Source organism: Marmota flaviventris, chromosome 7 (genome assembly GCF_047511675.1).
Source record: "Marmota flaviventris isolate mMarFla1 chromosome 7, mMarFla1.hap1, whole genome shotgun sequence".
NCBI lineage: Eukaryota > Metazoa > Chordata > Mammalia > Rodentia > Sciuridae > Marmota > Marmota flaviventris.
In genome coordinates this window covers 2,357,365-2,371,443 of record NC_092504.1, presented here as the reverse complement: position 1 = coordinate 2,371,443, position 14,079 = coordinate 2,357,365, and the positions used below count along the sequence as shown (strand labels likewise).

Genomic DNA, 14,079 nt, shown 5'->3' with positions numbered 1-14,079 from the left:
ATCAGCCAATGAGAAGTGTATTGTCTAAGCCAGTTTGAACTACATTTCCCATTACTTGCTGTCAAGAGCATCCTGACTGATAAGCCAGAGAGGTGGAAGGGGCGATGGAGAGGCCTTCAGCTGATGAAACAGATGAGGTGTGGAGGCGGAGACAGGCATGACAGATGTTATTGCCTTCCAATGGCCCCAAGAGCATGTGCACTGTGATCTGCACATGGAGTAGCTAACAGGAAGGGTGGCATATTGCCCTAGGGCTCAATGTGGGCTTCAAGCTCCACCTCCAGATAGGTCTGGATAGATACTTCATATTTCACCTCCAGATAAGTCTAGTCCTGAAAAACCAGCCTCTACCTCAGAGCAAAGCCTGTCCAAGGAAGGGACATGACCTTAGTCCTTGGAAAAACCCACAGAGCACTCCTAAACAACTTAGCAGGGTGGGAATGTGCTTATCTACAAATAACAGGAGAGATCTGCTGCGCCAGATGTCCCTGACTCAGTCAGGCTAGGTGGGGACCCATAGCAGCCCCCTAGCAGCCACCAATCAGCATGAGACAGGGAAATACCTGGGATGCCAGATGACCCTCCCAGTAGTTTATGGTGGTTGATAACATGTTGGGAAACCATGTAGTTCAGCACGAACACCCCTCTTGGCTCAAGCCAATCAGTTCCAACGAATACCACTTTTGTACTGACGAATCACCCCTACCCAACTTGTTCCCACCAGTGAATGTGCTAATCATGTTTTAGAGTTGTTATTTGATTTTCCCGCAGTGTGTGATGATTTGCTAAGAGATGCTATGATGTATGTGAAGTCCCTGCCCTCTCCAAAGAATGTATAAAACTGCTGCAAACCCTGGGCTGGGGCCTCTCAGCGTCACCAGTTGCTGTGTGTGTGCGTGGAGGACCGAGCTAGCTCGCAATAAACACCTCTTTGCTGCTTGCATCGATCTTGGGTCTCTGGTGGTCTTTGGGGGTCCCGAATTCGAGCATAACAGTCCAAGCCTGATAGCTTGGACCCAAGAATGTGGTGATCTCCAGGCCAGCTGGCTGGCTTCTCCATGGGGTTTAGGGGTGTTGGAATGATCCTGGCCTGGTCCAGTGCACTCTTGGCCCTGGAGGATCCCAGCCTGTACCCACTGTACATGCCCAACTCACTTGTCTTGGCTTGGCCATGGTGGGGACTGGCTCAGGTACTGGAATGGCCCGGGGCCTGGGTGTAGTCAGGTTGAATTCCTTGGGCTCTGTGACCTTGGCCTTGGTCTTGAAGATAGCAGTTTGACTAGCTGACACTCCCTCCAGTTGATCAACAAGCTCTTGGATCTCTGGCTGCCATCTTGAAGGCAAAAGTGGAGTCCCTGGGTCGACAAGGTGGCCCTGGAATCTGGAGGACCCCCAAGCACTGAGGCCTCCAACAGGCTGAGAGTGGTGAGGGGCCCAAAGCCCTTCTACTTCTCTCAGACACAGTCTAGGCATACCCCCATGACTTGGTGTCAGCACTCCCCTTGCAAGATGAAAAGAACAGCCCCAAAGGCACTGACAGGAAGGCATCTGGAGGCCAGGGACATCCCACAGCAGGAAGCTGGGAGGCTCTGCGGACAAGTGGCAGGCGGGACCTAGAGGGAGCTGATCTGGGACAGAGCAGATGGCACAGATGGAGGAAGTCAGGAGCTAGGAAAGGAAGCTGGCAGTGGAAAAGGAACATTCCGGAGTGGCTCTTTCGTGACAGGTGGAGGGAGCTGCAGGAGTCAGGTGGGGCTAGGGCCATATCCCCTGCAGGGAGCCCAACTGCCCTCCACGCAGCCTCGGGAATGGGTGCTCTGGAGAGGGTGTGCTCGGAAGAGTTCTGTTGGGCTGCCCCAAGGTCTGGTTTCCCTGGGGAACCCCAGCTGTGTCCTGGTCCCAGTGGGAACTCCCATGGCGGAGCAACTATGCTGACAGTTTTGCCTCAGGTCCTGGCCTGTGACTGCATTTGCCCCAGGTCTCCTGTGGAGGCAGGGAAGGTGGCAAGAGCAGCTTTGTGGTGGCAGGCCTGAGAGTGGGGCTCGGGGGACACCAGAGACAGATTTAGACCTTATTGCATCAGGAGCTGAGCTCTGAGCTCTCCCAACTCCTCCCTAGCCTACACTCTTGGGATCTGCAGAAAGCCCTGATGGACTGGGGACACTGTCACAGACCCCTCAGTGGGTGGGCTCCAGAGCAGAAAGCAGATTCTTGCCATCTGACCTCTGGCCATCAGTTGGCTTCCAGCACGGAGGGCCCTGGGTCGGCTGGCTGCAGCACTGCAGCACGCCTGTTCCCCAGTCCCAGGCAGGGGAGCAGAGGGCTTGGGGCTTCTTGGAACCTCTCACCCTAACACAGCACTTTCTGACTCACGGAACTTCTCAGGGCAGGAAGGGGATGAGGAGGCCCCCGCCCATGAGGCACCTGGAGTGGGGACAGGGTCTGTCCAGGCACACCGATACCCACACAGCTGCCTCACCTCATTAGGGGGTTGATCCAGTTCTTCTTCACATGGGCGGTCTCGTAGATGAGGCTCCATTCGTCCTTGATCCAAGAGCATAGGTTTAAGGGGTTGAAAAAGAACCTGAGGAACTGAGGGAAGAGGAAGTCCTAAGGGGCAGAGCCACTAGGGGCGGAGTCTTGGCCTCCACCCCCACACCCCAGGGGCACCCCAGCACCCTCACCTGCCAGCAGCAGGCAGAGTGTGATGCTCAGGGTCACATGGCACTGCAGGTGGCTAAAGAGGCTGTGCCCTCAAGACAGACCCTGGTCCTGGTAGGGTCCCAGGTAGGGAAGGGGCTCCAGCTCTGTGACTGTCCCAACCCAGCAGGGCGCATTCTCTCCAGAATGGGCTTGTGTGCCCATCAGCTCCTAGGACCCAAAGGCCCCACAACCCACTTCTGAGTAGGTTGTTGGTGGCACACATGGAAAGCTGTCTGCCTTCCAGCCCCTGGCTCCAAAGGCTCTGGAATTTCCGGAGTGGGATTCTGCCATTCTGCCTTACCCTCTCCCCAGGGCATTGCCACTGGGTGACCTGGAGAGCCCTCTGCCTGCCCACCTTGGGGAGGTGACTTGTTTCCCCAGACCCTTGTAGCGGGAGGCTTGGTCCCAACTGTGGGACTGCGGCTGTTTTCCCTGGCCAGGGCAGGCTCTGCTATGCCCTTGGATGGCCCAGAACCAGCCATGGCAGAATTCCCAGGGTCTGGGGATTCTGAAGGCCATTCCCCAGCTCCTGGTTCCCAGGTCCAGCTTTGATTCCAGAGGACATAGGACTGGTTTAGTTTCCGGGGTGGAGCCGCCCGGGGAGCTGCATGGCTCCTACACAGGACAGACTGTCAGCTGGCCAAGAAGGGCCAAGGTGGCCCTTGGTACTGCTGGGAAGAAGGTGTAGGCCCCATCCTTTCCTGAGGGGCAGCCAGCCTGGGACCCCTGGAGGCCGCTCTGTGGGGTGTGCAAATCGTTGACACCCCCCCTCCAGCTCAGGGCCTTATGCAGTTGAGCTGAGCACTGGAGTCCACTCAATAAAGGTTCCCAGAAAACCAGCCAGGAGGACAGCCCAGGGCCCCAGGGCTATCACAGGGGCCACTATGTGGCCCAGAAGAGCTCTGTGGTGACCAGAACACATGGTGCCCCAGTGTGGGTCCGCAAAGTGCAGTCTGGCCCTTGGGAGCAGGAAGCGTATTGGGGAGGTAGCCCAGGAAATTCAAGGATGACAGAGGGACAGCAGTGAGCAAGGCTGTAGGTACACAGGAGCTCTGGTCACTGCTGCCTCCCCAGCATGAGCCCCAGCACAGCCACCTCCCCTCACCAGCCTCTTGCCCTGCTTGGCTCAGGCCTTCTCCACACAGAGGCAACCCAAGATCTCCCGAGCCCTCCAGCTGCCCCTCTTGGTCATCTGCCCACCCCATCACTCACACTAGTGGCCTCCTTCACCTACCCTGCCTGCAGGGCCTCTGGGCCTTTGCCTATGGCCACTGCCCCTCACACTCTTTCCTGCCCCTCTCCATTCCTCTTCTGGCTGTCAGTCATGATGCTACTGTACACCCAAAGGGGGCAGTTGGCCCCTGCACTGGGCCCCTGTGGTGGCCATCTCCTCCCTGCTGGCCTGCCTCCATTTGGGCACACCCTACTGGTCCCATCCAGGCTTCCTGGGACTGTCCCCCCACCCGGCCACCACTCTCACTGGGCCCCTGCTGGGGCGGGGCTGGTTTTGGTGTGTCTGAGGCAGTCCTCTAGCTCTCCGTGGATTCAGTCAGCATGTGGGGAGGGGCTGGCAGGAACTTTGGCCCCCTCCTGGAGCATCCCAGGGCCACTCCTCCCAGAAATGGTGGGTAACATCTGGGGAGGCCATGGGCTGTGGTCTCCTGAAAGCCAGCCTGGGCACACTACCACTTCTGACCACAGCAGTGATGGCATTCCAGAGGGGTCATCCTGTCTTTTAGGCCCCTTTGGTGTCTTCCTGGAGCCCTGAGGTGGCTAGGGGGGCCAGGCATCAGCCAAGGGCGACCGCGGGATCTGTAGCTTCTTGGTCCCCTGGGAATCCACATGGGGCTGTCTGGGCTGGTCAGTGACCAGCACCAGGAGTGTAATGTGTGGCCTGCACTGGTGCCCCTGCTGTCACCACCACAGGGCCCAGGGCCAGATGAGGATGGACCTTGCTTGGCATCACCAGGGTCCAGCATGGGCAGTGGACATCAGCCAAGCACAGGTCCTCTAGCTGGGCAAGCTGCCCTGGCCAGCCTCAAGCATTTCTCGGAAAACAGTCCCTTCACAAAAAAGAAACCCCTTGCTTAGGAAAACTACAAATATTTATTCATTATAAGCTCCTCGTGTTTACATGTGAGCAGGAAAATGTCCTGGACAGACCAAACGCCAGCTGCTGCCCCTCATTTCTCCTTTACCAGTTAGATAGTCAAGATGCCGTATGAGCAGGTATCCTGGGTCACTGTGGCTGTGGATCTGGTGGGTGCTGCTGCTGCAGTCTCCCCTTCCCCAGCACTCCTGGTCCTGTAGCCTCTCCCTCAATCTTCTCCAGGAAGCCATTCCCATGCCAGTGACCAAGCCAGTGGCTAACAGAATGTGCTCACTACTCATGTGCTGTGTGACATCAGTTGAACACTTAACCTCTCTGTCCCCATTGCCTTAAGTGAGGGATGAGCACCATGTAGGAGCAGCCTCATAGGACGGTGTGAGGGTGAAGCAAGAACAACACTGTGGGCTGCTCAGGAAGCCTGGCCCACAGGGAAGGTGCACTGAGTGTCCTATAGAAACGTGGGCAGTGGACAGGCAGGCAGGCAGCAGGCACCTGGGATCCCTTCTGGCAGCATCAGTATGTGGTCTTGGAGGGAGGGGAGGCTGTGCTGGGCCTAGCATTTGCTCAGGAGGTGGAGAAGCCCCGGGAGGCTCCAGAGGCCCAGCTGACCTGAGGGCTTCTCCTTGCCCTGGCTTATCACTAACAGTGCAAGGTACCACCCACCAGAACACAGGAGCACAATCAAATCTCCCTGCAGCAATGAGCCCATTCTCCCCAGAAGTGAACAGAACAACCCACCAGAGTTCCTCTCATTGGAAGAAACCTGGAGGTGCTCCCAGGGGACCAGCGGCCTCCCTTGGCGGCAGCCATCCTGGGGCTCACCTTGCAGGTCTTGCGTGTGGGCTGGGACTTGATGATGCTGCAGAAGAGCTGGAAGCCGAGCTCATCCAGCTGGAACGTGGCCAGGTAGCACAGCACTGCAGAGGGGGTGCAGCGTGAGGGTGCGGCTGCAGAATCGCCAGAGGGAGGCCTCCCAGGCGCACCAACCCCCCCCTTGCGCGGGGGCCCAGGACACACACCCAGCTCCTGCTGAAGGTCCCAGGATGGACATCCCCAGACAACAAGGAGCGAGGTCTTAGAGCGGCCGTGGTTTGCCGCCACTGTGTTGTCCCATTTGATCAGTTCTCAGAGGTTGTTCTGGGGGACAGATGGTGTCGCCCGACCCTGCAGCCTCTCCCACTGCCTCCCACCAGGACTGGGCAGCCCCCACCCCTCTCTGGGTGTCCTGGTCCCAGTGGGTGTGCACAAGGGCCAGCCTGCACCAGGAAAGGCAGAGGCCAGAGGTGTCTTGTGTTTAATGACTCAGCGAGGTCCAGACTGTGGCCTAGGGCCTGCTCCAAGGCCTCAGGGTCAGGGGTCAGGAGTGGCCCAGGAAAGGCGCCAGGCTTGCCCAGTCACCTTCCCTCGGGGGCCAGACTCCTTTGACCCTGTCGTGAGCCTGAATCTCAGTGTCCCCATCTGTGAAGTAAGGAGTCACTCCACCCTGGTCCACCCTCTCACAGGTCACCCTGAGTCTCAGTGAGGACACAGGTTTTGGTGGAACTGCAGCAGGAGCCTCTGCAGCCTGAAGAGCAGCCCCTGGCTCCCTTGGTGGCTCTGCTGAGGTCTGACCACCCCTTCAGCCCCTGGTTCTGGAGTGGCAGCAGCCTGGGGCTTAGGGACAGGTGGGATGGGCACCCACCCTGGAAGAGGCTGTAGTCAGCCCAGAGGCAGAGTCGGCCATCCCGTACGTAGAAGGCGTCTACCACGATGGTCAGCAACTTCCAGTATTCAAGGCAGCCGGACAGGACCTCCATCACGAACGCCTGCTTCAGGGGGCTCAGGCCCTGGAGGGCAAACAGCCAGGCGGGCAGCAGCTGGGGGGGGGGGGCGAGGCGGGGCAAGGCTGAGGTAGACGAGGGGAATGACCGGCGTGGTGGGGACAAGCCCAGGGGACCTCCCTCACTGAGGACAGGGAGGTCCAGAGTCAGGCAGGATGGAGTGGCTTCATGGCACCTGCACATGCCCAGTGCCCCTGGACGGGACGTTTGTGTCTTGTGCATCTTACCACAGTAACTTAGCAAGTGGGCTCAGGCAAGGTCCCAGACACAGGGGTGAGGGGAGTGCCAGCAGGAAAGCCTGCAAGACCAGTGGGTCCCCACACAGCCCCTGTGGCCCCAGGGCCACTCTCCCATTGGCCCCTTGGAACATTCTGGGTTGTGGCCTGTGCAGGACACGCGTTAATTATTCAATAAGAAAAGAAGGTTTTCAAATTAAGTTCTGAGAAGTTTTTCAGTTTTTGAAGGTGGCAGGAAATGAAGGGTCTGACGTCTCCAGCCAGCACGGGAAGGGCTGGTGCGGATAGATGCTTAGCCTTTCCCCAAACAGTTCAGAAATGGGTTGAGAGAGTCTTGTTTTCCAGAACTTTGAGCTCAATAAGGGCATTTCCAGGAATCTAAGGAGGCCGTCCGCAGGCACATACGTGCGTCCAGAGCCATGCACTGTAGACGTGGAAATGGGACTAGCCAGACTTCAGCCTCTCCAGGCCCTGGAGTCAGATGAGAGTAGGGTGGTGACCCCCGGGGGTGAGGCGTGGAGAGACAAGGGGACACATCCCTGCAGTTGGCATGCGCTACTTCGGTAACAACTTCAAAATCACTGCCAGGCTTTGCTCCAGCCGGTTACCCTCTTTCAGCAGGCCCTGCAGCCTCAAAATCCTCTGGAAGAGCTGAGCCAAAGAGGCCTCAGAGCCGCAGCAGAGCAAGAGCCCGACACTGTGGCTCACGGCTGTTACCCAAGATGAGCTTTCTTTTGTTACTTTTTTTTCTTTTGTGGTGCTGGGATGGCCCCCAGGGCCTGGACAAGTCACCTCTGCTTGCTTCAGTTCCCACTGCCCGTCTCCCTGAGGACGGGCTGAGCTCTGGTGTCCCAGACACAGGAATGAAGACCCTCCTCTTCCTCATTCAACAGAGGCAGCAGATGCCATGGGAGGTTATCAATTGTTCCCTCTAGTTACAAGGTCACTGGACACACCTGTGAGTACAGGCAGGGCTGCTGAGCTGGCTCTCATTTCAGCCACCAGCCTCTGTCCCCCTCCCCTCGGGCTTCCCTGACTGCAGGCTGCACCCACACCAGAGGGCACCACCCCTGCTGGGTCTCAGGAAGCCCAGGTCCTGGGCCTAGGAGTCAGAGGGTGATGAGTCATCTGTGCTGAGGGCTGGGTGACTCTCAGGACTCTGGACAACTTCTTCTGGTCTCTGGGGCTAAGACAATAGGGATTCTTTCGCTCATTAGTTACGAGTGTGTTGGGGATGTGTGACAATGTCTTTTTAATAAGAGCAGGTGTGGGCTCTGACGCCATCAGCCCTGGGCAAGGCAGGCCTGGCAGAGAGGCATCGGGCAGAGGACCTTGCAGATGCAGGGCTAAGTGGGACGAGGCAGTGCCAGTAAATGGCACCTGGGTCCATGGGCCAGGCTGGGCCAGAGGCCAGGTCCTTGCAACTGGGGAAGGACAACCATGCTGGGCTTGCAGCTCCCAGGAAAATGGTGTCCAGTGGTTCACAGAGACAGACTGATCCTAGAACTGGGAATGGGGTGAGAGGTTGCTGAGCACTCAGCCCTGGCCCGGGTTCTGGGTCTGGACAGGTAGGCTCCCTTTCCCAGGAGTCAGGGCAAGGCCTCAACTGCACTAAAGAGGTCTTGATTCCCAGCCAGGCTGTCACTGAGACCATGAGACATGGGTTGTGGCCACCAAAATTTTGGGCTTTGGTAAGTCCCCACCCAGGGAAATCAGTCAGCAATGACAGCTGTCCCAAGGGCAGGGGAACCAGAGGTCCAGATCCCTGCAGTTTCAGAGTCACCAGGCCTCCTGTAGGAGTCACTCTGGGTCTGTGGAGCTAGCCCAGGGCCAGGCAGGACAGGGCCTGGTGCTAATCAACCACAGCTCAGGACTTGCAAGCCCTATTACCAAGACCTGTCAGTCAGAGATGCAGACTGAGGCAGGTCAGGAGCCAAGGCAAGGAAACTCAGGCTGCTGGATGCCATCCAGACCATCAGTCCTCAGACTTCCCCAGTCTAGTGGGCCACAGGCCCACTTCTCCCCCAGTCCTGGGCCCAGCACTCCCGCAGGAGCTCTGGGTGGTTCTGAGGCCCTGTCTGTTCCCAGCCTGCCCCTCTGTCACAGGCCTCCAGTAGGAGGCGGATTTCCTGGGGCTACTGCAGCAAATGGACCACAAACAGGGTGTTGGAGACAGAGAACAGCCTCTCATGGCTCTGGAGGCCCAGTCTGGAGTGGAGGTGCACCAGAGGAACACCCACCCACCGTCCCTCCTAGCAGGGTCACGGGTCTCGATGCTTGGTGACTGATGTCTGCCTCCCTCAGATCACAGCCTCTGCTGCAGTGTGGCCTTCTTTCCCACCTCTGGGTTACCATGTCCTCTTTTCCCTGTGCCTGTGTCCACACTCCCTCTTCCTCCAAGGCCATCCTCATGGTTAGGGCCCATCCTAAATTAAGGAGCCCTCATCCGCAGGCTTCAGCTCACTCACACTCATGTAGACTGCAGGCCTGTGACACATCTGGGGCACAGCACAGCCTTCCACGTGCCTTCATCAGACTCCACCTGTTGGTTTCTGTGTTGTATGACTTTCGGGCAGGTGGCAATCTGCAGCCCTGGCCTGAGGAAGTCGGTGTATTACAGCTGAGATGAAAGCGAGTTGTCCAAACTGGGTCAGTCTCCAAGGCCCCGTTCCACTTTGACTTCAGGGGGACATTTTGCAGTGAGCAAAAGGGCCAGGGCCCGTGAGGCAGGTGCTGCTCCGCCACCCATGTGAACGCCAGTGCCGGCCTCGGAGGTGCAGGGCCAGTGCCCCTGGCTGCGCCAGTTCCACTCACTGCTGCCGGTCTGCAGGATGGTGTCGGGGTGCTAGGATCCCCAGGGAGAGGCACACACATGGGTCACACATGACTCAAGGACCAGGACCAACCCCAGACTGTTGCTGTGACTCACGCTCCTGCCTGGCGCTCAAGAAGCGAAGACAGTAGCTCTCTCTTTCTCGCTTGAAGAACCAGCCCGCTCTCCCCACTGTGGGCTGAGGCAGGTGACCAGGAGGGGGAACGGTCAGTGTTAGGAACAGCTGGAAACCAGTGTGGCCAGAGCAGTGGGCATGGGGCTCAGAGAGGGTCAGGGCTGGAGGAAGGGCTGGGAGCAGGCAAGATGACCAGAGCCTCCTGAGGACCCCGACAACCAGAGGCCAGAGCCCAGAAGGAGCAGTGCCGGTGAAGGAGACCAACACAGGTAGTGCCGGGCTCCAGTGGCACGTTGCAGAGTGGGGTAACTGTGCCAGGCTGGACCTACAGGTTCCGTGACAAGGAGGTTGGGGGTAGGGCCTGGAGCTGCCAGCGGAGAGTGGGGAGAGACTGCCGGGAGGGTGCTGTGTTTGGCTGTTTGACCTACAAGACCTGCATGGACATGGACTCGCCCTTGTGGTTGTGTTTAGGTGGAACCCTGGAGAGGGCATGTGCTCTGCCTCTTCTCCTTCTTGGCTTCTGCCACAGGATGAGGGCCCTCACCAGATGCCAGCATCTTTATCAATCTTGGACTTCCCAGGCTCCCCTAACTGGGAGAAATACATTCTGTCACTCATAAATTACCGAGCCTCAGACATTCTGTTATAGTAGCACACAGACTGGGACAGAAGCTTGAGGGACGTGGGACGAGCCCCAGACAGTGAGCAGGTAGTCTTGGTGGAAAGGGAGGTGCCAACAGGAGCTGCAGGAACTTGGGATCCAGAGGCCTTTGTGGCTGAAAGAAGGAGAGAGGGAGCTGCTCAAGCCAGGCCCTGGAGCAGGTGGGTCCAGGTCACGGGTCTAGGTGACAGGTGAGTGCCAGGCCCTGGGCTGGCTTCCAGGGCAGGATTCTGGGCAAGGGGATCCAGCTCTGTGTAGGGCAGAAGTTGGGCCAAGCTGTGCAAGGGCTTCCCCGGTTCTGACCCTTGCTGTTTTCATTGTGTCCCCCCAATGATGAGGTTGTTAGAGAAAGAGCAGGAAGCAAGGAGGTGCTGAGGTGGGGAGGAGGCCCAGTGCCCTCTAGGGCCTCCGTCCTTGCTGACTGCAGCCCCAGCTGGAGGAAGGACTCTTCTAGAAGCTGGGGATTAGGAGTCAGAGGTTCTAAGCTTTCTCTCCCATGACAGGCCTTGGCCCCCGAGCCCCTGCAGCCTTTGCCCACACCTTCCTGCCTCTGGGCTTTTTGGCTGCTTCCTAAGGGCAGGTCTCTCAGTAGGAGATAACTGTGCAGGTAATGGGTTGGGGTGTGGCCAGGGACACCTCCCTGGGGCCATGGCAGTAACAGCCTACTGAGGCCATTTCAAACAAGAGCAGCAACCAGCAGCATGCAACAAGATTGCTTAGTAAAGGCCCCCTTTTGCCCATGCAGCAAGATTGCCTAGTTCTTCCTGCCCCCTTCCCACTAATGCACTTGTGACAACACCCCCTTCAAGGGTGGGTGCTTCCTGGGTGGGATGGGGGAGCACCCATGTGACAGTCCCCCAGCTCTTCCCCTGGCACCTGTCCTTGATGGACAGTGGACATGGGGTCAGAGACCGCCTATGGGGGATAGGGATCAGATGACAGGGAGGGTCCTTGTGGGGTAAGGTGCTGGGGTGGCAGGTGATGCTGAAGCGAGGCAGACTGAGGACCATGGGCTTCTCCTCTCCCAAGCCCAGGTTTTACATCCCAGGGGACCAGTTTCTGGACAGGAACTGGGGAGAGATGGAAAGGGATCCCTGGGGTGGGGGCAGGAGCTGAGGCATAGGTGGCCAGCCTCAAGGTGTGAGCAGAAAGATGAAAGAGGTGGGGGGATATCAGTGGCTCCCCAGGGCCTCGGTGCCTTGGCCTACCCCTGACTCTTCTGGAGGTCCCTGGCCACTTGCTGCCACTGTGAACACAGCTATAGACCCTCCAAACTAGGGGTGGGTGTGCAGGGGCTCAGGGATCCCTCTTCTTATCTATGTTGATGACAGAACTATGTAGGGACATGATCCAGAGTTAGGTGTCTCCCACATAGTCCAGTGTGATGTACACCTGGGTGCTGGGAGCCTCCCAAGAACGCTGCTGGCCACACTGGGAGGGAAATTCACCTTGGGGCCTCTCCTGGTAGGAAGGAGGCCTTTGTTAGGCACGGACTTGAGAGGGAAATGCCAGTGATCCAGCCTCCCAGAAGTCCAGTGCTGCCCTGACCCTACCTGCAGAGAGGAGGATGCAGCCTCCAGGAACTGGTCGGGACTGTCCTTCTCAGGCTTAAACTTGTCCAGTTGCTCTATCACAACATCAATGCATTTTCCATAGTAGGCCATCTTCCTGAGAAGGACCCTAAAAATAAAACATCATGGGTCACCTTCTTTGCAACTTCTAGGTGGCCAGTGTGACTGGGCAGAAGTGGCTGCAGGACCCTTACCAGCACTGATGGAAGTCCACCAGGCTGCTAGGGACCTTGAGCAATGAGGCCTGTTGATGCCAGTGGGGACCCTGGCTCAGGTCACCTGAGACCAGTTCCTGGAAAGTCCTTTTCAGGTCTCTGCTGCCCCAGTGGCCGGTGTTGGTGTGGTTGCTCCCAGGTCACCACCACTCACTAGAGCCCAAGCCCACTCCTCCTTGTACCCTGAGGCTCCCAGGCTTGTCCCAAGGCCAAACTGCAGATGGGGGCCAGCCCTGGGAATGACTCAGGCCAAGAACAGGCCTTAGTCCAACCTGGAAGGGTGGCTGCTTACTTGGCAGGCCCTGGTCAGAGCAGGGGACCAAATCATAAAAGGCTATGGCAAGGAGCAGCCTGGGGTTCCCAGTTCCAACACCACCATTCTAAACACGAGATACCCGAGACTCAGAGAGGATGCACAGCTGGTAAGGGGCCAGGTCTTGAGGGTGCTGAGCAGACAGGCTGGCCTGGGGTTGCTCCCAGGGTTTCCTGGGGTGGTCCACGCGGGGAACATCTAAAACTTGGAGGTAAGTGAAATTGCTCGCCCCTGAGGAAGAGCGAAAGAATGGGTGACCAATTCAAAAAACAATGTGTTATTGTTTTGATTTATTTTGTTTTTATTTCAAGTTGCCTGTTCCTAGAACTTTCTCAGGCAAACTGGGGAAAATGGTTGACTCAAGGTTTGAAGTTGTTCGCCTCCGAGCAAGAGAAATTGTTAGAGGAAGGAGGTACCCCAGTAAGACCAAGAACAATTAGGGCATATGTTGATACAATACAAAAATGTAGCCCTTGGCTTTTTAAAGACGAGTTATTAAGTATATCAATGGGACCATCATGGTATCCTGTAGAAGGATTTTTCTTCAAGAAAGAGATGGCTAGTTCTGTTTACTACAATTGTCTAAGATCTTGGTTTTTACAGACATCTGATTAATTTACAAAGCTAAAGTGTTAAAATATCAACCACTAAATATGAAATCAAGTACTCTTTACTTATTAAGTTCCATAAGGTAATGTATTTAAACATTATGTGTGTTTTCATAAATTGGTAAATGGAAAAAAAGTTTAATATTGCTTTGGTCTGTGTCTTTGCTAAAACAAGGTTACTAAGTGTTAAGATTCTATCATGTGTAATTTATATACAAAGAGTATAAGAAGTTTCAGTTGGGTTTTAATCATAGTATTATAGTACCATAAAAAAACATGAAAGTATTTCATCTTATTAAAGTGGAGTAATTTGTCTAAATCAGAAATTTTATAAGGGTTGTTTCAAAATGTGAATTTATAAAAAGCGTTAACAGCTACAAAAGAGATATAAAAAATTCAAGATGTGAAAATATATTTTAATATAAAGGTTAAAAAAAAGAGAGAAATGTTTCTAGATGAGATAATCTGTGTGTGGTAAAGTAAAAAGTTGTAAAATGTCTAAGGTTAAATTGAAGGTGGTTAAAATGCCTTCATGATGAAGGAAAGAAGCTTAGTTAATCTTAAAGGCATTGCTTAAAAAATGAGAAGATAATAGGATAAAAGATTTAGATAAAGAAGATTAAAAATTTGAAGTGGAAAACTTTAAAAACAGAAGTACAGAAAGGTATAAAAAAGAGAGAAGATGTAGAAAGATAAAAAAGATATAGGAAGATAAAAAAGATGTAGAAAGACAAGAATTTTAAACCCACAAAATAGGAAACAAAAGAAAACTAGGAGAGAAAAAAGCAACTAAGGGTAAATATAAAAACCTTAGAAGAAAACTAGAAGATAGAAATAAGATAGAAAATGGTTAAAAATGTCAAATAAAGGTATTTCAGATAAAAAAATACAAAA

The 14,079-nt window shown here is 55.4% G+C and overlaps 1 protein-coding gene across 1 annotated transcript in view; it reads right to left on the bottom strand.

Annotated features, from left to right (window-relative positions):
- Cfap99 (cilia and flagella associated protein 99) overlaps positions 1-12,142 on the bottom strand; it is a 37,030-nt gene extending 24,888 nt beyond the window's left edge. Inside the window, exons 1-5 of the mRNA XM_027945400.3 lie at positions 12,032-12,142; positions 6,495-6,639; positions 5,636-5,730; positions 2,480-2,592; positions 1,156-1,333 (exon numbers count right to left, since the gene is read on the bottom strand). Of these exons, the coding sequence (XP_027801201.3) occupies positions 1,156-1,333; positions 2,480-2,592; positions 5,636-5,730; positions 6,495-6,639; positions 12,032-12,142 (642 nt within the window). The remainder of the gene's footprint in view (positions 1-1,155; positions 1,334-2,479; positions 2,593-5,635; positions 5,731-6,494; positions 6,640-12,031) is intronic.
- Between the last annotated feature and the right edge of the window lie 1,937 nt (positions 12,143-14,079).